The sequence below is a fragment of the Salvia miltiorrhiza genome, chromosome 2, assembly GCF_028751815.1.
Source record: "Salvia miltiorrhiza cultivar Shanhuang (shh) chromosome 2, IMPLAD_Smil_shh, whole genome shotgun sequence".
NCBI classification, from domain to species: Eukaryota; Viridiplantae; Streptophyta; class Magnoliopsida; order Lamiales; family Lamiaceae; genus Salvia; species Salvia miltiorrhiza.
The window spans coordinates 27659694-27684519 of record NC_080388.1 but is presented as its reverse complement, the minus strand read 5'-3'; the positions used below and the strand labels follow the sequence as shown (position 1 = coordinate 27684519).

The 24826-nt window shown below is 41.9% G+C and overlaps 1 protein-coding gene and 1 non-coding gene across 3 annotated transcripts; both read left to right on the top strand.

Moving 5' to 3' along the window:
* Positions 1-977: 977 nt before the first annotated feature.
* On the top strand, positions 978-1083 carry LOC131013729 (small nucleolar RNA R71). Its single transcript, XR_009097816.1, has one exon. It is a non-coding gene; the product is annotated as a small nucleolar RNA R71 (small nucleolar RNA).
* A 20245-nt stretch (positions 1084-21328) lies between these two features.
* On the top strand, positions 21329-24522 carry LOC131007664 (G-type lectin S-receptor-like serine/threonine-protein kinase SRK). Of its 2 annotated transcripts, XM_057934589.1 has the most exons (7): positions 21329-22601; positions 22762-22896; positions 23012-23136; positions 23220-23430; positions 23540-23777; positions 23862-24012; positions 24091-24522. In XM_057934589.1, exons 1-7 carry the CDS (start codon positions 21329-21331, stop codon positions 24400-24402), a joined length of 2445 nt encoding a protein of 814 aa, XP_057790572.1. In that variant the 3' UTR covers positions 24403-24522. The 2 variants fall into 2 exon arrangements, with proteins under 2 accessions (XP_057790572.1, XP_057790573.1); XM_057934590.1 differs by lacking the exons at positions 21329-22601; positions 22762-22896; positions 23012-23136 and having other exon boundaries at positions 23290-23430; positions 23547-23777.
* The last annotated feature ends 304 nt before the right edge of the window (positions 24523-24826 follow it).

Below are 24826 nucleotides of genomic sequence, written 5' to 3'. Positions count from 1 at the left end.
AGGATCAGATCATACTAACATGCATCATTCAGTTCAGTCAAACCACAAACCAGAGTAATGATCATGCATAAAGTGTGGCGAAAGAGAGACTACTATGCATGATCATTACTCTGGTTTTAGAAAGCAAGAAAAGTGACACAACTAAAAAGCCTAAAACCTTCCCCGGCAACGGCGCCAAAATTTGACTCAACCTAGAACACCTCTAGTTTGACTTGCAATAGGACAAGGACATTCTAGTGATGGTAAGTTGACCCAGTGTCATCTCCATATTTTGCTTGCTAATCTCCATGAAAGCTTGCAACGTATCTTCAAGTGATGACTTCTGGGGCTGAGCGTGTTGCTGCAAAGGTTGAAAATTCCCTTGCTGTTGATACCTCGGTGGATATTGTTGGGGAAAATTTTGTTGCGGTGGGCAGGGCTGCTGACCTCTCCATCCATTATTGACGTTCTGCCCTTGATTAAAATTTTGGAAGTACGGTCTGCTCTGTCCTTGATTGTAGCCTTGAAATCCTTGTGCTGCATAGACCTCAGCTTGTCCTTCCAGAGTAAACTCTCCCATTCTATAGCATTCATTGGCTCCATGGCTGAAATCTCCACAAATACCACACGGCTCTACGTACTGCATGGCTGGATTTGGCGGGGCTGACATCGGCAGAGCAGGATTTGACTGACCTGGCATCGGCGGCGTTGTCATCGGCAGAGCTGAATTTTCCTTCTTGTCCATCGTAAGATGCTGCACTTGTCTCACAAGATCGGCTACTTGCTTCTGCAGCTCAAACTGGTTTGTCACGGCACTAGCCTCCACTCTCCGTCCATGGACTGACTTTTGTTGGGAGCTCTCGGCCAAAGTCTTGAAAATCTCTTTTAGCTCTGTTGCCGTCTTCCGAGCTATGTTACCTCTGGCCGTGCTATCCACCATAAATTGGGCAGTTTGCACTAACCCATCGTAGAAGAACTGCATCAACATAACATTGGTGAACTGATGTTGAGGGCATTGATGGATGAGTTCTTCATATCTCTCTCATGCTTCATGCAATGGCTCGTCCGCTCCTTGTGTGAACTCCATTATCCTCGTTCTCAGTTCCTGCGTTTTGTGGCTTGGGTAGTATTTCAGCATAAATTTTTCACAAGCATCTCCCCATGTAGTGATAGAGTTGGGCGGCAGAGATAGCATCCACGTCCTCGCCCGGTCTTTAAGTGCATAGGGGAAGCACTTGAGCTTGAGTTGGTCCTCCGTGAGGCTAAGCAGAGGAATCGTTTGCACTTGTGTGCAAAAATCTCGGATGAATTGCAGAGCATCCTCGCTTGGCATCCCATGGAACACCGGCAGCAAATTCGAGTCATTGGGTTTGAGATTGTAGTTTCTCACAGCAGTGGGGAGCACGATTGCCGACGTGTTGGTATCTCCGATTACCGACCTGGTGAAGTCTCCCATGTATTCCATGTTCTGGGCCATGACTTCTTTCTCCTCGTGTAAATCCTGCTCAGTGCGAAAATTGGCGGAGCTGGCCTCTTCCTCCTTAGTGTGTTCTGCCGTGGCTGTGGTCTGCTCTGGCTGGTCAGAGCTGACTTCCTCCCCTACTACGGTCTGCTCTGGAACGTCAAGATCAAAGTCAGAACTGGAATTGGCAGGGCTTGCAGCGCTGTCCTCGGAGTCAGAGTCAGAGTCAGAGTATAAAGCGTCTGCTCTGGTATGTGCCAGAGAATTCACCGTTCCTCTGGTATGTGTCCGAGTATTATCCAGCGGGGACGTTAGTTTTCTTTTCAGACTACGGCGTCCCTGCATACACAACACTTAACACACGGATAAAACGCACCGGGTGGAAGGAAAAGAAAAGTAAAAACAAAAACGTAAAAACTGGAAATTAAATAAAGCAAGTAAAAACGACACAACTAAAACGCCTAAAACTTTCCCCGGCAATGGTGCCAAAATTTGACTCAACCTAGAACACCTCTAGTTTGACTTGCAATAGGACAAGGACATTCTAGTGATGGTAAGTTGACCCAGTGTCATCTCTCAAGGAAAGTCTTTAAGGGCTTTTAGTAGTATCGTAGGAAAAAGCAATAAAAGAAAGCAATAAAGAAATCGATTATTAAACTAAAACTTAGAATGAAAAACTTAATTAAAAACCGAACTTAAAATTAACTAGGCGAATTAAACTACTAAATCCTAGGCAAGAATTTAAACAACTCAAATTAAACCTAACTTAAGAAATTAAATACTTGTAATTTAAAAACCAACTAATCTAGGCGTGAAACTAAAGTGCATAATTAAAAAGAAAGCATGAACATAAACTAAAAACGTAAACATGATTAAACAAAATAAATTGAATTGAAATACGAAATACCGTAAACGTCTTGAACGTGTAATTGTGTCACTCAATCACAATCCAAGAAACTAAACTAAAAACTAAATTGAAATCTAACTTAGAACAATAAAAACTTGAAACTATGAAAGCAATTAAATTCCTAAGCTTCGGATGCCAACAGATCTCAAAGATGGCGTCTAAAACTAGGGCAAGGGATTTTTGTTACAATGAAAAGTATGGCCCTATTTATAGACTTCAAATCCCTCTAGATCACCATGGAAGTTGCCATGCAAAGCCGAACTCTAAAGGCAATAGAATCGTGCAAAAGAAGGTAAGTCCAGCTGTGACGCGCTTTACAAGTCATCTCCACCCTAGCGGAAATCGCGGCTTTCGCCAGTGGAATGGCTTTCGCTCTGGCTCTCGCCAGCGGAATGGGTCGCCAGCGGAATGGCTTCCGCTCTGGCTATCGCCAGCGGAATGGTGATTTCTCTGGCTATTGCCAGAGGAACGGTGATTTCTCTGGCTTCTTGATTCCGCTGTAATGGACTTCTATCCCCTCTGCTCTGACTCTTGACTCCTCTGGTGATTACTTGGCTACACTGGCTTCTTGATTTCGCTGACTCCAGAGAAATGGTGATTTCTCTGACTCCAGAGAAATGGTGATTTCTCTGGCGTTTGATTCCTCTGCACTTATGATTCCAGCAGCGAAGTGATTTCTCTGGCGCTTCCGTGCTCGCTTCGATTCCTCTGACGCTTCCGCGCTCGCTTCGATTCCTCTGGCTTCCCATTTCGCTGCTCTGGCTAGCGGGGCTTTGCTTCTCTTACATGCCAGAGTATGCACAAAAACACGATTCTTAGCCCAAACTCTCCAAAATTTGCACTCTTCATCTCGAAAACCTAAATCTTCTGCAAAGCATAAAATATACCATAAAACGCACCAATTTCCAGAAGATTTAACTTAAAATATGCACATGCAAACCCCTAAAATTAGAACAATTAAGCATAAATCACATCCCCCGGATCATCCATGCTCCGCGCAGAGTGTTCCGGGCTTAAGGGGAAACAGTAGAGGGATGGCTTAAAGGGAAGCATCAGAGGGATGGCTTGAAGGGAAGCAGCAGAGGGATGGCTTGAAGAAAAACGTCAGAGAAATACCAGGAGTTAAAGCTTCAGAGGAGCACGCAAAGAGGAAAGGGCCAGGAAAATACACACCAGGAGGGAGATCAGAGCAACGGTCCCAACGACCCACTCAGAGAGATCATATTGCCAAGATAAAGCTACCAGTCCTGTCAGCGCCAGAGGAATGATCCGGAGGAATCTCCCAGAGGAACCGACCAGAGGGAAACCGATCAGAGGAATCGTGAATACTTCAGCAAAAAATAAAAATCCTACTCTACACGGAGGAAACAACTGCCACATCTTGAGGTTTCAAAATACAAGTTTACATCGAAAATAGAACAACAACAACAAAATAATACGAAGGACGAATGGATGCAGAGCCAAATCAGAAATTAAAAGAAGAAAGAGGTTACGGCAAAAGTTCATTTATAATTCAAAAGCGATAAAAACTGTACATTACAATCAGACATAACAAAGCATTTAAAGATTCAAGATTACAAAAATTGTTTGATTAAGAAAGGGAGGGAACATCAGGGGCAGCTAGGAGGGAGGAGCAGGGGCCGCAGAATCGGGAGGAGCAGGGACAGCGGTTCCCGAAGGAGCAGGGGCAGAAGAGATTGGAGCCAAGGGACCAGCAGCTTCGGTAGAAGAACCTCCTTCTTCGAACACCGGCAAAGTGTCCAAATCCTTCACCTCCGGCAGACGTTGCTCCACATCCAACAGCTTCAATGCCTCTTAAGTATATGTTGTTTCATCCTTGTACAGGGCATAGAGCTGATCGACGGTTGCAAAGAAAGACGCCGGGTTCTCGAAGGCGGAGGCCTTAAAGCCAGAAGGCAGAGGGGGCTCCATGCTAAACTGGGAGAATCCCTGAGAGCTAGTACCAGGCTGACCCCTCAGCTGATTCACGAACTTCACCAGGGAAGTGCAGAAGGGGGACCGGTACACCGGAGCAGTGGGCACGGGCTCAGAGCAGACCCCAGAGGCGAATTGGGGAAGAGCCTTCTCCAAGACTAGGTACCACCACTCAGGCTTCTTCGGGGATTCGGCAGTGATGCCCAGCAGCCTATTAAGATCTTCGTCCTTGATATTGTCCATCAAGGCCATCATATTCAGACCAGCGGCCTGCTCCGCTGACGGTCCCAACATCTCCGCCGTCTTCATCGTTGTCTCTTTTATCACGTGGGCGAAAATTTGGGAGAACCCCTCCAAATAATCGGGAGTCCGCTGGAAGGCTGCCAAAGTACCCTCCAACATCATGCTCAGGAATTGCTGGCCCTGGGGGGATAAGAAGAACTCCAGGCGCTGGTTTCGGGCCCCTATCACGTACCCCCAGTTCTGGGCACCATCACAGGCCTTCTTCTAGCGGCGCTTGGACTCCTTGTGTTGTTCCTCGTACCTCATCCAGAAGCGGACAAGGTTGTCATACCCCTCTTTCTTAGCCCTCTCCAGCTCAGAGGCTAGAGAGGCCTTCTCCACCTCCATCTGGGCAATGTGGGCCTGCAGCGCAGCCACATCTGATTCAGCCTTGCTCTAGCGTTCCACCATGCCCGCGACCTCCTCGTCGCGCTCCGTCGTCAGCTTCCTTTCCTTCTCAAAGTCTTTTTCCAATGTATCATAATCGTCGATGCACTGGATGGCCTCTCCAACCCGGGACTCCAGCTGCAGAGAAATGAAAGGGAAAATTGTCAGAGCAGAGAAATCAAAAGGTTGGTAACAAAATTACTAAGACAGGGTACCTGAAGACACAGCTGGCCGAGGTGGTTAGCTAGCGCCGCCCGTTTCATCTTTTTCGTTGTTTCCCGAACCTGAGGATGGATATGGGAAAGCAACGTGCGGACGAAATCCCGTCCCTTCAGAGACGAGATCGGCTTAGAGCCCGAAGCCTCTGACTCCCCCGTGGACAAGGCCAAAGCTTTGCCTCCCCAGCATCCACGGAGGCGGTCTCCGCTTCACTTGCTGGCTCAGCTTCCGGATCCACGAATTTGCTGGCCTTTTGCAGGCTAGCCCTCCTCCGCTTCTCAGCGAGGACAAGCACAGCAGCCTTCCGCTTCTTTTGAGCGAAGGCGGGATTGGAATGTCTTGGACTGTTGCGCGAATAGGAACATCATCGGAGATGTCCACCACAAGGATGGCGGATCCTCTCTCGACTCTGTCGGAGCCAGAACCACCAGCCCCTTGGCTGTCAGGGCTGAACATGGACAGAACGGCCATGTCCTTCCCCTTGCCCGGGGGGAAGCGTTGCACAGGGGTAATCACCCCAGCAACACCTGACACTGTCCGGGAAGTGTCCGCCCCGGAGTCAGCCGGCTGCTCTGCAGTATCTGTTCTGGAGCTGGTATCTCCAGAACCCTGCCCCTCGGTACCAGAGGGACGGTCGACCAACAAGGTGGTCCGGCACTTTGCTCTCCACGACATCCCTGCAAATAAACAAAGTCATATCGCCAGAATCAGGGTAATGACAATTTACACATTTACTAACGCATAATTTTACCTATAGATGTGCGTGGATACAGGGGAAATAGGTCGTTGGCCGCCAAAGCTGAGGTATTTTCAACGAGTTCTTTGCAGGGAAATTGCTTTCGGCGGTGGAGGGCATTAAGGTTGGCCAAAACCCCCAGATCATAGTCAAAAGGGACTCCTTGGGAGGCGGGTTGATATAAAGTACGAGAAGGATGCCATTCTAGCTTCTCGGCACCATACTGGCGCCAAGAGCCAGTGGTGGTTACCACATAATAATAAAAGGGCAGAAAACCCTTATCATAAGAATTTAGGGGCTTGAGGAAGGTGGCTGGGTACTTCTTGCGGGCAGCAAAGCTGTACAAAGGGATGCCCTGCATTCTTAGGGATTGGGTTTGGACAAATAATTTCTTGGTATCTTCGACACCATGGGCCTTGCACAAGATGTGAAAGCAGTATAACCTCCGAATGGCGGAGGGAGTTATTTGGTAGAAGAGAATGTGGAAGTGGTTGGCAATCTCCACCAAGAGCGAAGGAGGGGGAAGTCTTAGGCCAGCGTCTATCTGGAGCCTTAGAATATGGCTCAAACTTCAGGCCCTCAGGACGTCTGCACTTATCAAACATCTTCTGCATATCCGCGACACCCAATCGGGATGCAGGAATGGTCTTGGGTGTTTTGGGAGTAGGGGGAGAGATTCGGAGGAGGCTGGGGAGTCTTGTGGAATGGGAGGATTAGACGGAACAGGAAGTGCCGGAGGGTTTTGGGAGTGAGGAGAAGAAGGTGGAGAAGCCGGAGGAGTGGAAGAGGGGGAAGGAGAGAGGGCAGGTCGGGCGTCGGAAGTAGAATCCATGGCTAGTAAAAGGAAAAATCTAGGGTTTTCACGCTCAATCAGAGCACCAACAAAATAAAAACGCTAATCTATACCAAATCGGAGTACCAGGAGAGGGAAATGTGCGATTTACCTAAGTTGAAGGTTCTTTAAGGTCGACGGAAGGGACTGGAGCGGAAGGGTCGCGAGGTATACGCCGGAACCGAAGGTGGAAGATCGCCGGAAATCAGAAAAACAGTTGAAAGGGTTTTTGAGTGAAAATGAAGAAGATGAATAATGAAAATTTGAACCGCCTAAGTATAATGTACGCGGGCAACTACCAACTAGCGGGATGAACGACACGTGGCACTAGGGAAACAATCGACGGTCAAGGATTTTTACGAAGAAATGAAAAGACGCAAAGGCTAAAAAGCAACCTCGAAATACGGGAAAGTACACTGCAAAGGGGCGGGCATTTAATGCGGATGACGTCAGCTACGCGGACGAACAATCTGACTAGATTACTCCACTCCAGAGCAAACTAGTCAGACCAGATGGGGGAGTAGCTGATGAGGAGTAAGATGTGCAGAGAAAATGAACGATCTTTATCAGAGGAACGGACCTCGCCAGAGGAGCGGATGTCGTCAGAGAAATGGTCTTCACCAGAGAAATGGCCTTTGTCAGAGAAGTCACTCTTGCCAGAGGAATGGCCCTCGCCAGAGAAGTCACCAAAGAGCAGAAGAATCGCCCGCCCGGGGGGGCAAATTTACTATTATGCCCTCGACCACGCGGGGAGCATATTTTAGCGGCGAGATTACTATTTTACCCCTAACATGTAATCTATAAATAGCCATGCACACGCACTCTGTAACACACGCTCTCTCTATTTTCAATACTATTGCAATTTACTCTCGTGCTCTCGGCAATTCAACTACTCTCTTTCACTTTTCTCGATCCAACACTAGGTGTAACTTATAATTCAACGACAATCTACCGATTAATTCCCCACCTGTTCATTTATAATTCACCAGTATGGATCCTGATTTGGATCAACGGGAACTCTTTTGACGATTTCGGTGATGGTGATTGGTCTGTTGGTGATGACTTCCCACATTCGGCAATGTTGGGCGGTGAGGAAGCTTTCAAGCCAAAACTTCCATATGTCGTATTTTTCAATACTAAACATAGGTAGAGAGGATAACCTGTTGTAGTTAGTCTCCATCAAAAAAGAGAGAACATATAACAACAGATAAAGCAAATACCAAGCACTTTTTGAAAGAGAGAAGTTTTTCGAGACCTTTGAGAAAAAAGATCTAGTTCAATTAGAACCTAATCAGAAATAGAGTGTTTTTGCGAACAACCTGCTCTGATACCAATTGTTAGGTCCGGAGGGTCTCGAATAGGTGTATGGGGGGGGGAGTACACCTATTGGGCTATTTTTCTCTCCTCTAACACAGAGGGATCTCAAGATAGAGATCAAAACGAAACTTTACAAGGAAACTAAGACACCTGTTAACAGAAAGGAGTTTTGACCAAACAGGGTTGACGACTGATACTGAAAACTCTTCAGTAAGGAGTTATCAGTTAAGTTACTGGAACTTAACTGATGCACGTAAAGGCTTCAGTCATGATATCACTCTTCCTCACTATCAGATGATAGATCAGTCAGACTGATATCATACGCAGCGGAAATAACTTTGTTTCGTAATAGCCTCGGTTGAGCACGTTGTTAGTCTTAGGTTTCTCTTTGCAGTTAATCAGTATTCAGTTTATCAATTGAAAGAACACAAGTATGAATGTAAAACTGAAAGCTGTAAATAACACAGAGACTTTTACGTGGTTCGGAAAACACTTCCTACATCCACGGTCGGTTGATCAGACCAACAATCCACTCCGCAAGTGCTTAACTGGTGCACTGCAAACCAAACCGTGTGCTTGTCGGGTGCACACAACCGTACCACTGAAGATTCCACTCTTCAGTACCAACACTTCACTCGCGTTGGATTTCTCACTCCTAGCACAACCCGCGCTAGGATCTCACGGAGTCAGAGTACCTTCCTGAACTCCTTACCACTCAAACACTCGATTCTATCTCTCGAAAGGAGGTTTGAAAACTTGCCAACTATACTTCAAAGAACAAGTTCTTTAGAGCAAGTTTGACCTAGGCTTCTGGGTAAACAGAGGTTTGCCTAAGGTCTAAGAGAATGTGTGTAATCAGCAGTGACTGATTTTTGGCTTTGGAATTCTCTTCTTCGATTCAAGCTTTGGGGAGGTTAAGCTTTTGGCTGAGAAACTATTTTGGCAGAGTTTCAGCTTATGTCGTTGAATCGGTTAAGATTGAAGTGATCCTCGAGCGCTATTTATAGGAGAGGTCTTGAATAGATCTGTTGGCGGAGAACGTCTTCAAGATTTCTTCCATTGGAGAGCTTTTCGAATTTGGGCTGAGGCTTCAATCTTCGATGTTCCTTGTTTGGTGGGAACGGCTATGTTGAAGAGCAGGAGATGTGACGTCTCTGATAAAGTAGCCACCAAATAGGAATGACCTCTGCAGAGAGGGATGATCCTGAAATCTCTGCATTTAATGCGGATGTACTTTTGGAGTACGTGGCTTCCTTTGAACGTTGGAAGTTCAGTCCGAGGAAGAATGTTTAACTGATACTTGACTTTAGTATCAGTCTGCTGAGTCCACGCGGCACGCATTAAGTAATCAGTTCCGAACTGATTCTTCAACTGATACTTCAGTGGGTATCTTCAGTCTTCAGTCTTCAATCCTTCGTCCTTCAGTCTTCAGAACCGCAAGCTAAACTAGAAACGAACTCTAACACTTGAGTTCAAACAGTTTTAGTCTATTACAATTAAGACCTATGGATTTTGGTATCATCAAAACAAGGATTAGGATATTCCACAAGGTTCCCAACATCATGAAAAAATTGTTCACCCCCTTAAATTCAGGGAATTTTTGATAAAAAAAAAGTTCATGACAAGTTTGGAAATTGGCCCCAAGTTCATGGTTTTTGGCGTAATTAACCATTTATTCAATATAAAGTATTATATTTTCTAAACCATAAACCTTGAAAACTAAACCCTAAACCCTGAACACTAAACCCGAAGCACTAAATTATAAACTCTAATAGAAATATTTACTTTTAATAAGTATAAAATATACATTTATTAGTACAAATGTATACTTATGTTAATATAATATTTACCTTCATTCAATATGATGAGGAGTAAAACCTGCATCAATGTTGTGCAATTAACATGGCTGAAATCTTTCTTTTATATTATTATTATTATTTCAAATATTTTGTGCAGCACTGACTTGTCAGGGCTAACATTATGAATCGAGAATTATCTTGGCAGCTCAACGACTCGGCTCCAAGCTCAAAATTTATGTAATAAGGGCTTAAGCCTGATTATTTAGATAAATGGGCCTTAGAGGTGAAATAGGTCAAGCTCACTTAATAGCATATAAATAGGGGGTCATTCATTTTTTACTCATAAGTTAAGTTAGATAAGTTAAAAAAGTTAGCCATTCTAGCAAATTCTCACAACTTGTAAATGTAATTGCTCCCCAAATATAGTGAAAACCTCGAAAATTCACCGTGGATGTAGATCTTTATGATCGAACCACGTAAATTATTGTGTCGTTTATCGTTTTATAGTTAGGTATTGATTTTTGATTCATCAACTGGCGTCGTCTGTGGGAAAGTGAGCTAAGGGGTGAGATTAATTAATTTTTCGGTAACTATTAAAAAAAAACAACTTTATGGCTGCTTCTGGTCCAGTTTCCGGCGAGAAGGCCGGTTGATCTGGATTCCAGTTTCTTTCCTAAAAAATGGCAGCTCTCTTTCAGGAGATCTCCAGCTCAAGGTTTTTTTTCTAAATCAGTTCCATAACCATCACCTTCTTCCTCAAGCACACAAAAAATCCTCCAACTCCCAACAAAAAGCAAAAATGGGCATCACCATGTTCTTCTCCAATCATTCCGATCGAATAGCCGCCAGCGACCGCCTGCACCCCGCACCACCACAAAAATCTCCCAAATTTTGACCAGTTGCCATCTTTAGCAAAAATCAAGGATCCCCAATTTTAAATCTCCACAAAATCCCCAAAACATTTGATCCATAATCCCCATCTCCTCAAATCTGTGCTTCCTATCAATTTATGCTCTAGCGCCCAGTTTCTCGAATCTAAACCCCAGAATCAGCGTTCCTCTATGATTTTCTATCAAAGCCAAAAATGATCCCTAAAGTCCCCACGATTCTTGGCGAGATTCGCCACCCGCAGCCAACCCAACCACCTCGAACGGAATAAGCACCAATTTTTGATGCCCCGCCTCGTCCGATCGGTGACGCCTTCGCCTGACTCTCCTCTCTCTCCCTGCCTCGATGATGAGGCGACAGCCACCGCTTCTAGCTTAAAGCAACAGCTAAGGGAAGGGATGGAGCCCTAGCCCCTCTTTACAAAAATCATTCTTCGCCTAAAATCGGCAAATGACTGTCTTCCCTTCCTATCCAGCGAAGCAGAGGTCTGCTCATGTCTGCATATCGCCGCCCAATGCCGCATCGTCGGCTGACTCTCTCTCTCCCTATTTTTCAAAAGGAGGGAGTGGGATAATTTATTTGGTTCTTTTCCTCCAAATTCCCGGTGAGTCGCCGGATATCAAAAGTCTCAATCTCCCTCCCTAAATATGGCGGCATCAGACATCACTGTTAATGAATAAGATAAGTTATCTCTATCTCTCTCTTAATTCAATTTGATTGAAATTAATAGGGGAAAACTAAGGATATGTGCCTATGGTCCTGCAACCTTCTTGATGAATGGTTTTATTATTATGATGCATCTTGCAAGTTTTAAATAATGCTCACAATTATCTCTTGAGAATGCTACTGTAAATTGTATATGGAAATGTATTATAATTGCATATAAGTTGTATACAATTATTTAATGGTTCATATGGACTTGTGACATATTCTAAGAATTAAAGTTACAACAGTTGTTGGAATTGATCACGAGCTTTTGTTTGATTTTAGGTGGCTTTCGCTATAGGAATCCCATGATCTATGATCTATGAACTTATCTAACTAGACTTTGCTATTTACAAATTTGAAGTATAGAATTCATTGTCAGTGAATTGACAATATTTACGAATTAATCAAACATGACAACTTTGGTTCAATTGTTGGAGGCAAATAAATATGCGCACTGTGTATTAGTTCAAGACTTATGTAGATTTTAAAAGTCCATGGATTTTAAAAGTCTATAGAATTCTCACGGATTCTTCATGATTTTGAATGAATTCTCGGTCAGATTTTTAATGAATTAGCAAGAATTTGACGTGATTTTTTCGGACTTGAAATCCATAAACCCAGCGCGCGCGGGGATTGAACGAGTGATGGACAGGCACCCAGCGGCCGCTAGGAATCCATGAGCGCTGGACACCCAGCGAGCGCTGGACATCCAGCAACGCTGTGTTCCAGCTGCGCTGGACACCCAGCGAGCGCTTGTCCGAGCGGCCGCGGCGCCCCAGCGAGCACTGGCTTCGTTGGACACGAGCGCTGGATCCAGCAGCCGCTGGCTTCTTGGCCGCGGGCGCTGGAACCCAGCGAGCGCGGGGAATTTGCAAGATTTGTGAATTCTCCTGGTCTGTCTTCGGATTTGTTCATGCCTATTTTTTTAACGAAATCAATGAAAGTCATTCCAACTTTAAAGTCCATAGATTAACGAATACACCCAGATTTTCATAGACTTTTAAAAGTCTTGAACGAGTACACCCAGATTTTTATAGACTTTTAAAAGTCTTGAACGAATACACCCAGATTTTTACAGACTTTTAAAAGTCTTGAATAAATACACCAAGATTTTCATAGACTTTTAAAAGTCTTGAACTAATACACCCAGACTTTAAAAGTCTGCAGAAATCTATTAAAGCCTTGAACTAATACACCCCCTTAAGATTTAAGATTGCAAAATGTGTGATTGTATTGAGTATGCACAGGTGTTTACGTGTACTGAAAAAAGGTGAATTGAATGATTATGAATCAAAATTTTGCTGATGTGGAATCTGTCATAAGCACAAATAATGGATATATGCTTGGTCTGCTCATTTTTTTTTTAATTTCTAAATGACTCACGATGGCGATATAATCTCAAGTCCTTGGGTCTGCCCCAGTTTCTAGGCTGGATTTTTAGAGCTTGATTTTGAGTTAAATATGATTGAACACAATTAAGGATATATTATGAATTTGGATAGTTAATTGCGTTGTTTACTGATTAATGTGAGGATCATGTGGAGCAAGACAAAATAGAGAAAGGAAAAGAAATCGGTGTTCTCACATCATCGGGGAACGAGATCAGCGTTCTCACCGAATCTACCCCATCTAGTAGAGATTTCACTGAAACTATTAAAGATTTTCTTGAATTAAAAATTGCAACAACCAGTTGATCCCCGAAAATCCGCTGCAATCTTAAGGTTATGTTCTCTTTCTCTCAAAGTGCTTAATCCATATGATTGTCAGTAGTTTAATACTTTTACATGAGCTTTTGTGGGATTTGAATAGCCCCTATGATTATGCTAAGAAATAAGCTAAACATTTCATGACAACTCGAGTTCCTATTTACCTAAGTTTTTTATATTGAATTTGTAAATTTGATAAACTAAACTTTTTGAAAGTCTGTAAATAAAACCAAATCATCAATTAAACTTTATATATATCTAGCATATTAACACATTTGATTGCATATATCCTTGATCAATTAGCAAATTAAACCAAAGAATCAATTATACCCAATTTACATCAAACTAACTCATAGGAATTTTCATAAATCAAATCAAACCATCAATCTAATCCATGATTCATCACATTAGCACTCTCAATAACATAAATCAAGCATCAATTCATCAAATCTCATCACCAATCAAAACTTCCCAAATTTTAGCAAACTAACTCACAAGAATTTTTATAGATCATCATAATCCTTTTAAAAACTCATGGATATCAACTCAATGGATTCTCAATTACATATAAATCACCTCAATTAAAGAAAAGAAGATGAATTTTTTTGGAAGGGTATAATACCCTAATTTTCAAAAATTTCAAGGAATGGGGGAAGGGTTGATTTCTTGCTTGCTTCTTCCATATACTCACATACTCATCTAATTTATGATTAGATCTAAGTGAATCTATCACTTACTCAAATATTTGAATGAGAGAATGAAAATTTCCCTTTATCTTCACTTCTTGAAATTTCTCCAAACTTGATCTTGATTCAAAGCTTGTGTAGGTTTAAAGATAGATCTTGATAGGGGATTCAAGTATAGAAAATTTGAGAGCTTGAAGTGTTTCATCAATGGAGTTTAGTGAGAGAAAAGAGAGAGTGTAGAGAGAGGAGGGGGGGGACGAAAGAAAGAGATGGAGGTAAGCTTGCTGGCTCACTAAAACAAGGATAAAGCTTCTCCAATAAGCCTCACATCTATTCTTAATGAATAAGTTAACAAGTGGCTTGCCCACTGCTCCACTTGTATAAATATCTCCATTAAAGAATAAAGAAATAATGTTACACTAGTTAATTAGATCAAACTTGTAGGAAAAGATAAATTAGGAAAATTTCTCACTAATTAAATCATAAATTAATCATCATATAATTGTGTGACCAAAAATAATTATAATAATTAGTGCACACATAATCCGCATTACACCTAGCTCATAAAAATAAATTTTGAAAAATCTCGTTCGGAAAAATTATAAAATGAATAGTAATATCACTGTTGGGGTCCCGAAAGGTTGACTGAACAGGTGTATGGGGGGGGGGAGGAATACCCCTGAAGGCTATTTTTGCAGCGTAAAATAAATTATCCAAATTTCAATTAGAAAGATGGTCGAAGACTAATACTGAAGTGACTTCAGTAATTTGACTTCAGTCAAGCACAGAGCTTAACTGATATCCACGTAGGGCTTCAGTCTAGAGTTTGCAAAACAGATTAGAGTTATTGATCTTACTGACTATCAGTTGATTGGTCAGTTAGATTAATATCTCAGCAACAGAAATTTAAACTTAACGCTAATAGCCTTTTGAAAATATTTGTCACTTATAAAATTCTTAGTTATACTTTTTAGTTAATCCAGTTCAGTTGAAAATAGATTTAGCACAGATAAGGAAAAACTGAAAGCAGATAAAGAACACAAGGATTTTTTACGTTGTTCGAAAACAATGTTCCTAATCCACGGTCAGATGATTAGTTTGATAAACACTCTGGGCTAATGCTTAAAGGTGCACAGCAAACCCACTAACACCCTGGGTTGGATTTCTAGTTCACTCTTAGCACGCTAAGACACACTTGTGCCCGGATAGCGCTTCCCTAAGATCTCTGGAGTCAGAACCCTGGTCTGAACTCCTATCTTCTCAAACACTCTTTTTGCTCGGTTGAAAAGTAAGTTTGATCTCTTCCAACTAAGACTACTGAGAACAGGTTCTCAGGTAATCTATTCTAGGCTTAGGATAAAACAAGGGTTGCCTAGATTTCTAAGAGAGTTAAGGTAATCAGCTAGACTGATTTTACAACGTTTGGGTACTCTCTTCTTCGATTCAAGGTTATATCTAAGAAAGAGATGGCTTGTTATTTTGACAGAGCTTCAGCGTATGTCTTGAATCGGTGAAGATTGTTGGTGTTCCTCAAGCTCTATTTATAGACGAAGTCTTGAATAGATCCGTTGGAGAGATGGTCTTCAGAATTTCTGCCGTTGTGAGAGAATGTCACTTCTTGGGCTGGGATGACAATCTTCAAATACTCCTTGTAGAAGATATTAGAATTGCCTTGTCCTTGGAGTATGGTACTTCTGCATCTTTACACGAAAAGAGAAGTTCTGGTACTTGCAAGGACGATCTTCAAATCCTCGGCATTTAATGATGTTGCAGAAGCATTTAATTCGGCGTGTCTGATACTCTTTACTTCAGTACGATGCAGAATGTTGACTAGTACTTGATTTAAACTTCAATTCGACTATGAAATGAATTGCATGAGTATCACTGACTGGTGATTTTTAGTCAGGGTGCGTCCTTTTGTGGTCCAGTTCAATATGCTTCAGTTGTGTTGCCTTCAGTCTTCAGTCTTCAGTTTTTAGTGTGTAGGTCTTCAGTCTTCAATATGTTGGTCTTCAGACATCGTCTTCAGTCCTGTTCTAAACAATTGTTCTCTAACACAAGAGTTTATTGAAAAGTCCTGTGCAATAAAGAGAGATCTAAGTGTTTTGGTATCATCAAAACCGAGGCAAGAATATTTCATTAATTTCCCAACAATCACTATTCACTAATTAAGACTATCTCTTGTAGTCCAAGAAAAATTTATAAATTACTCAATCTCAAATACATTCATCAAGTAGGTCACATATAGGACAATCAATATTCTTAACTCACATCAACTCTATTTCTAGCCAGGCATCCTTATAAAACTTAACAAAATAAACCATCACAAAAATAATTATGCTCTCTTAATCGGAAACATAAACTATAACTTCTTCTCAATTCAATCAACATCTCTATCTGAACTCATTCTACTAATATAACTCCTAAAATACTCGCATCTAAATCTACTGGGAAAATTCCATCCTATCCGTTATAACCTCTCAAGCAAAAATTAGAAAAAGCTCGAGTCACCGGGACTCTATGTTCAGGTCTGGTAAACCTTAATGCATTCTAATTATCAGAATAGTGATAGAATAATAATAATGATGATGTAATACGGGGTGTTACATCCTCACCCCTCTAAAAAAATTTCATCCTGAAATTTGATTATTGTCTTCGGGGAAAAGAAATTCTGAACACTCTTTTCTCATCTTTCATTGTCTATATTTCATGCAGCTTCTCCTTGATCATGCCATTTCTGTTGCTTCTCAAACAAAACAATAGACTTGTTTTGAACTACTGATTTTTCGATCTAGAATAGCTAAAAGTCTTTCTCTACATAACCCTGGTCAGTTTCAAGACATGCTCCTTCACAATGAATGACGTGCTCAGGGTCAAACACATACTTTCTCAGTTGTAATACGCCAAAAACATCATGAACATTTGGAAAGTTTATTGGTAACGCGAGTCTATATTCGATTGGACCTACTTTCTCTAATATTCGGTATGGTCTGATAAAGTTGGGTTGGAGTCATCTCAGTACTCTGCTTCTATTCACTCCTTTAGAGGGTGAAACATTTTGGGAAATCTTGATTCTCAACTTTCAACTGGTTGCTATTCATCATGTGCCAGTATACGGCTTTCGACGGTCTTAACCTTCTTGATACATTGCCTAACTTGTCGCACTGTGGCAATCATCTATTTCACTACTTCGAGTCAAAACGCTTTTTCTTTCTCCTGCTTCATTGCAGAGTGAAGATCAGTAATTTCTCCCATATAGTGTTTCATATGGTCCATGTTAATAGTCGATTGGCAACGACTGCTATAATCCACTCAACCAAGGGTAACTTTGGTTCCCATTGGGCTCGTTTGTGCAATATAACTATTCGAATCAAATGTTGAAGGATCTGGATTATTTTTTCCAGATTATCCATCCGTCTATGGAGAAAAAGTTGTTCCAAAATTTTACTCAGTGTTCACTTCTTTGGGTAAGCTCACTTGAAAACGTGATGCGAACTATAATCTCATTACATGTGAATATCATCATTGGGATCCATGCAATCCTACACACTTACAGATATACGGATAAGCTAATTCATCAGATTCATAAGTAGGCAGTGTCGTTAAGACTTCTGGCAAATGATATTTGTAATTTCCTATGCCCTGCAATCAAGATCAGTTAATGGCAAGTATATATAGGGTCGAACCCACAGGGAATCGGTGTATCTCGGTACTGAGTGTCATAGTTTATTTGAGGTTGCCCTTCTCTGGGCAAAGGTGTCACTTGTCAGTCTCTGGCCAAAACAGAATTTAAAGCTACTCTGGGCAATATGTAAATGCTGAAAATAAACACAAGAAAATATCAAAATAAATGAAATCCGGTTGGGCATAGTCTAAGTATGGTATTGGGTAATTCATTCGGTCATCAATTCAAGGATTTTTATTGTGCCTTCATGTCTTTGGTTATGGGCCGTTGATCAATAGGTTGTGCCCCCATTGTCACGGTGTCACGCGCACGAGCCTACCCAGCCCTCATCCACGCCCTTCATGTTGGGTGAAGGTGTGCACCCCTTCTCTCTCTGCCCTAGTAGATTCCCCGCATCAAGCAGTAGTTGTGCGGGTATGCCCAGAACACATTATGGCATAGCGGACCCAAATGGTCATAGGCATGCCTAGGGCATACTACCACCTACTGCATTTTGCCGCACTATGTGGAGCAGGATTTCTCCAAACTTGAGCCTACGTACTGCTTGTAACTTGGTCGTGCCCAGAACATTACCGCCGTATAAGGTATCGGATTTGCCCAAATTATGTTGGAATCTGGCCAAATGCTTCGGGAACATGGTTACACAATTTTTTTAGGGGATGGTTACACAATTATTAAGTTCATTTTGACCTCACGAATATTGATTACCCTATACCAAACCTTAACTTAACCCATACCGGGTATAAAAACTTAGCTACTCATAATAATGAAAGTAAAGATAAAGCAGAAATACAAATAAAACATTCTTGAATTAAAGATGTCTAGGCAAAAACTAGGAGTAATATTTTCCGGCACTAACTCTGGGTATAACAAAACAGAACATAAAACTAAAATAAAAAATGGCTTGTTTTTTTTTTGTATCTGCATCACACGTTCAAAATATATAGAAACGGACTAAGGAGCAAAATAATAAAAGTGGCCGCGTAGGGGGTCGGCCTAGATCAGTGCACTCGTCGGAAAACTCAAGGGTCAAAGAGTTCTTCCTTTATGGCAGTGCATCCATATTTATAGAGAAGGCATGGGTTAGGGCTTGGCCCACGTCAGGCGTCGGTTGGGCTAGGGTTGCGCACGCAGTTCTTTCCTTGTGCGTCAGATATGGCAAGACATCGCTCCAAGAAGGTAAGTGGATCTCCTTCATTTTCTGGACATGTGGGCAGATGTACCCTGCTTTTGCCTGTGTACGCCAGTTGTGCCCATATGCAAACTTCTCTCTTGGCCTCATTTCCTTTGCCTTTGTTCCCTCGTCCTCTTGTCACATCCCTATCATCTGGGCATTTCGCCCGAACACGACTCTATCCCGCGCGGTACTCGATATGGGCAAAGCATGGGCTTTGCCTCTGTATGAAGTCGGGTACTTGTCTCTTTCGCAGAATGGAGCATGTTCTGTCCCATACGGCCCCTGCACAAACACACACACAAGCATGCAAAAAGACTCGATCTAGAACTAAAAATAGACTAAAAAAGAACACGAAAAATAGGCTCGTCAGTCCTATTAAATATTTTCAACTATCGAAAATTGACATGGATAGCCGGAGTTCCAACATGGCATATCTAAGTTGAATTATATATCTAGCTGGAAAAACGTTTTAATATGCCTCTAAAAAAACTGAAGGCCCTCCCTAACATCTGAAATCTGAAGTGTCATTGCTTTAAATTGCGGCAGAATAAGATTTTCGAACCGAGGTTTCTGTTGCCACCTCATTCCAATACTCCACTGTGATTTTTGCTTTGGACAGGAGCTTTGCAGCTTTGATTATCGTAAGAGGAAGACCATCACAATGCTTCACAATCTTCTTCCCTGCTTCCTCGATCTTAGAAGGGCACCATTCCTCACAATGCTTCACAATCTTACTGATGCCAGCCATTGCGAAGAGAGAGAAAACCAACAACCCTGCATACCAAGGGCGTGTGAACTGATGTTTGATTTAATCGAATAGGTCGGATAATCTAACCATCTTCGATTTGCTTCCCCCAAAATGAGCAGCTTCGTCTTCTTCCCCGGGCAACAAATTGTCTAGTTCATTGGCGTACGCCACCTCCATCTTTTCCGCCATTTCAACGAAGTAATCGGCATCTTGTTTCAGATGTTGCAGGTGCAGGTCTATGGAGAATTTTAAAGGGTGGTTTAGCTCAGATTGTGAAGAAATATGATCTAAGAGGTGAAATTCAAGCAAATCTTCAAATTGGGATACAACTTCTCTAATTTGTGCATCCAGGGCATTAACTATCTTCTTGCTAATCCTCTTGTTGCTACTGTCCAATTTTGTGAGAATTTCTTGCAAGGATTCAAGCTTCTTGTAGGCAAATTGTATGATTTCTTGAGAGGGTGGAACAAGGAAATTTTTGGACGAATTTATGAGTCGCTCAATTGTGTTCTTGAGAAAAATCACTAAAGCAAAAGTCATATCTCTCTTCCCTTCTATCTCTTTGGGCAGAAACCGTTGTTGAAGATGAGTCAACCATATGAAAGTGATAATGATAAGTGTAGGCCAAACGACGACGTGTTGTTCCTTTTTTGTTGAGTCATATTAACATGTTTTTCCAGCTAGATATATATTTTTTTTAGAATTACAAGAGACATCTAATCTAATAAATAATCAAATCAGTAACTCACACACAAGGCGAGACCTCTACACCATCGCACGTAGGCGAAATACTACCCACACAAAAGTGAGAAAATTTACCCGCGCGCAGTGGAGATTGAACCCAAGACCTCTTACAAAGGAGAGTCTTCGGATGCCTAAGTTTTGCCACTTGAGCTAGGCCTCATCGACTTTCCACCTAGATATATAACTCCACACAAAAGTTGAAAAATTTTATCCTATTCCTAAAAATTGGACAAGATCAGTGGGACAAACGAAAAAGGAATATGAGACAAGATCAATGGGAACTGAGGGAGCAGAAAACTTTGAAATTGATCAAGATAATGTATAGCACCAACAGTAGAGCATTTGTTCAAGTTGCTGTACACATAAGTTTAAGTTGCTGTACACATAAGAAGTCATACAGATCCGCCATCTCTCTCTGTCCTGCGCCGAAAACACACACACAGCCACAAAGAGCCCTCGCCGCCTCCGCCTCCGGCGGAGGGTGCCGCCCCCAGCCACCACGGCCCCCTCTCGACTATCTCTGTCTTCTCATACTACACAGACACCCAAATCGCCGTCTCTACGCCATCGTCACGAGCAGCAGTGGCTGCCCCGACCGACTTGTCCTCTTTCCCTGTTCAAAACCTAGATCCCCAAATAGCCACTCCCCCTCATTCGATGGCAGCAGCCGTAACCACGGCCACCGCCCTCGCCCGCTCCCCTCAAAGCGGCGAGCAGTTCGCTCCTTCACCAACTCTCTCACTGTACAAAATGCTATGCCTTACAAGCAGCGTCTGAATCCGGCCGTGGATATGTGGATTGGGGAAATGGCGGGCGGCGCGTGATATTCTTGGAGGCAGAAAAGGAGATCTTGAGGGATACTGCGAGGTTTTGAAGAGGAGCTAGTGGAGTGGGGAGGAGAGGTGGAGATTATGGACAGGGCGGGTGGGTCGCGAAAATGGGTAAAATTCTTGGACAGGACTGATCCGGTCTCATGCAAGAGCAGCTCAATATTGGGCCGGGTTCCGAAGGTCCGAAGTCCTAAGCATATTTGACTTTGACTTTTCCGATTCATTTCCTACTATATTTTAAAGCAATCAAGAGTGACCAGCCGAAATATTTATGGAGCTGGACATGTGATCAGATTTGAACATGGCGCTCTTCCTTTTCACTACAATCCTCTGCTCCCTGCTACAATCCATCCCCTTACAAAGTTCAACTGTTGGAGCAGTTGATGATCACATACTTTTCCCAAATCTAACACTTGTTCTTGGGCAGACTCTCATTTCTCAAAACCAAATTTTTGAAATGGGTTTCTTCTCGCCTGGAAAATCTTCAAACAGATTCTTGGGAATATGGTACAAGAGCACACCACAAGTTGTAGTCTGGGTTGCAAACAGAAACCATCCCATCACTGCCTCACAACCGCCACTTTTCATGATTTCCGGAAATGGAAGTCTTGTCATTAGCAGTGGCAAAAGCATTATCTGGTCGGCTAGTTCATCAGAGGTGGCATCAAATCCATTTTTAGAGCTGCTTGATTCTGGAAACTTGGTTCTTGTAGACAAGACGAGAACGGTATGGCAGAGTTTTGATTACCCAACTGACACCATGTTACCTGGAATGATATTGGTGGATGATGTTCATGCTGGTGTGGAAAGGAATTTGACATCATGGACAAGTCCAGACGATCCATCTCCTGGTGATTTTGTTCACAAGATCCAAAACCGGGGCTTGGCTGATTTGGTAACTCTCAGAGGGGAAAGCAAAAGATACCGACTTGGACAGTGGAATGGGCAATACTATGGCGGTGGCCAACGCTTTCCGAGTGCCATTTACAAACCAGAGTTAATTTTCAGACAGGAGAAGTTGATATCCGTAGGAGAGCCCTACGACAGCTCACTTCTGGTAAGAACTATTTTGGACACATCTGGTACACTCCTGCGTCATACCATGAACGCCAGAAAAGACAAGTGGAATCTTGCCATCACATTTCCTCAAGAATCGTGCGATGAGTATGGCAGTTGCGGTCCTAACAGTATCTGCAGATCCGACAGGCCAGTTAGATGCCAGTGTTTTAAGGGTTTCGCCCCAAAGTTCCAAAAGGATTGGGACCTTCAAGATTGGTCGGGCGGATGTACTAGAACTAAACCGTTGAATTGTGAGGGTGGAGATGGATTTCAAGAGATTAGAGGGGTGAAGTATCCTGATATGTTGAGATTTTGGTTAAATACAAGCATGAGCCTCGGTGAGTGCAAAGCTGAGTGCTTCAAAAACTGTAGTTGCACTGCATATGCTAATCCGTTCATTACAAACGGAGGCAGCGGCTGCTTGATGTGGTTTGGTGATCTCATGGATACCAAAGGACTTTCTGCAGCAGATAGTAAGCAGAACATCTATATCCGTGTGCCACTTTCTGAACTAGGTAAGTAGTTTCGTAACTTCCATTTCTTTACACTATCTTGATTTGCATATCTCAGTTCCAAACTCAAGATGGGTAGTACTTTATGTGCATGTTATGAATCCTAGTTCTTTCGTACAAGTAGGAATCATTTAACCTAGAAGCTGCCTTAATTTGCCTGTAGATTTTAGCACAAGTGTAGAGGAGGAGGAGAATAAAAGGCCTACTAAATTCATACTGGTATCAATTGCTTCTGGTGTTCTTGTCTCAGCCATTATCAATGGAGGTGTACTTTTTATGTCAACACGAAAGAGGCAAGGTAACAATTGAACTTCTGTAGTTGACTGCTCTGTAAAAGGAGAGTTTATTCTTGCTTAAAGCATAAACTCAAGTTAATTCTGATTTGTTGATTTTTGTTTCCTCTCCCTTTTTAGCTGTAAAAAGGAATAACGAGGATCTAGAATTACCTGTGATTAAAATGGCAACGATTGTGCAAGCAACAAATAGTTTCTCTGTGGAAAACATGATTGGAGTTGGAGGTTTTGGTCCTGTTTATAAGGTATTGTACTAAATTAGAGTGCTGAAGTTGAACAAAAACAAGACTTTATATCCTTATTTGTATAATAACATATTCATAAGCAGGGGAACATGCCCTCAGGAGAAGAAATAGCAGTGAAAAGATTGTCGAGATCTTCACGACAGGGTCTTGAAGAGTTCAGAAATGAAGTTATGGTAATTGCAAAACTTCAACATAGAAACCTTGTCAGACTTTTAGGATGTTGCATTGAAGAAGAGGAAAGGATACTGATCTATGAATACCTACAGAACAGAAGTCTTGATCTCTTTGTTTTTGGTATTCTCTGATTTATCCTTCATTTATTTTGGTTGTGAAATGCCATAGCCATATATCAAAGAGAGATGCATTCACAGTTAACATTTACATGGTATTCAATCATTTGCAGATCACAGTGGGAGAACACTATTGACATGGCCTAAGCGTTATGACATTATCATGGGAATTGCAAGGGGACTGCTATATCTCCATCATGATTCCAGATTAAAGATTATTCACAGGGATCTCAAAACGAGCAATATTTTACTAGACGGACCTTTAACTCCAAAAATATCAGATTTCGGCTTAGCAAGAATATTTGAAGAGGATCAATCTCTTGCTAGAACAAAAAGAGTCATTGGGACATTGTAAGTCTTTTTTTTTTTATTATTAAATCATCAAATTGCTTCATTATTTTCTATGGTGGCCTTAAGATCAATATCTTTATGCAGTGGATATATGGCTCCCGAATATGCAATGGATGGAAAATTCTCGGTGAAATCTGACATCTTCAGTCTTGGAGTGGTTTTGTTGGAGATAATTAGCGGCAAAAAGAACAGAGGATATGGAGAATCAGATCACTATCTTAACCTCTTGGGCCATGTATACTAATATTTTGATGCCATTTTCATTTATAAGAATAATCTCAAAAAAAAACTGAGCTGGTTATTATTGTGGCAGGCATGGTTGCTATGGAAAGAGAACAAGATTCTGGAGTTGATGGATGAATGTTTGAATGATACATTTGAGGAGTGTGAAGTGAAGAGATGCATGCAAGTGGGATTATTATGTGTTCAGAAATTTGCAGAAGATAGGCCAAACATGTCATCAGTGGTTTCAATGTTAGGAAGTGAAGGAGCAGTTTTGGCAGAACCAAAAGAGCCTGGCTTTTTCATGGAAAGAAGTTCGAGCCCGTTGGGCAGTAGTGCATCACCGTCGTATATTGAGTCAGAGAATGAAACAATCACAATTACTGAATTAGAAGCCAGATGAAGACACCCAACAACATTCTGCAATTACTCTCAATGTAATTAATATACTAGTATTATTAATCGAAAATTGGATGGAATGGAGTTTGAGTTAGAAGAAGAAATCAAATTTTTGATTGATTTATTTAGGAATATTTACTTTTCAGGATTAACTTGCGTAGATAAAAATAGTATAAATTTATTTAATATTTAAAAAATGAATTTAAACTTTGAAATATTTCAATACTTAGCATTGATAATTTCTGTCATTTGAGTTTCTTTTATATCCCAATAGTGAAATCCTAATTTCTGTCGATGAATTAAACTGCAATTGAAGTTGAATGCCAATTTGAGGGTTTCCCAAATTTAACTTTTATAAATGAGACCGAATCCCCTGAAGATTTTGAAATCCAAAACTGACCCCAAAAATGTTTTGGAATTTTCAATCA

Excerpts from the sequence above, each read along its gene's own strand:
- LOC131007664 (XM_057934589.1), top strand. The coding sequence starts at position 21,329 with ATGGCGCTCTTCCTTTTCACTACAATCCTCTGCTCCCTGCTACAATCC. Across the intron at positions 22,897-23,011 it reads GTCAACACGAAAGAGGCAAG|CTGTAAAAAGGAATAACGAG; the intron begins GTAACAATTGAA and ends CTCCCTTTTTAG. Across the intron at positions 23,778-23,861 it reads AAAAGAGTCATTGGGACATT|TGGATATATGGCTCCCGAAT; the intron begins GTAAGTCTTTTT and ends ATCTTTATGCAG.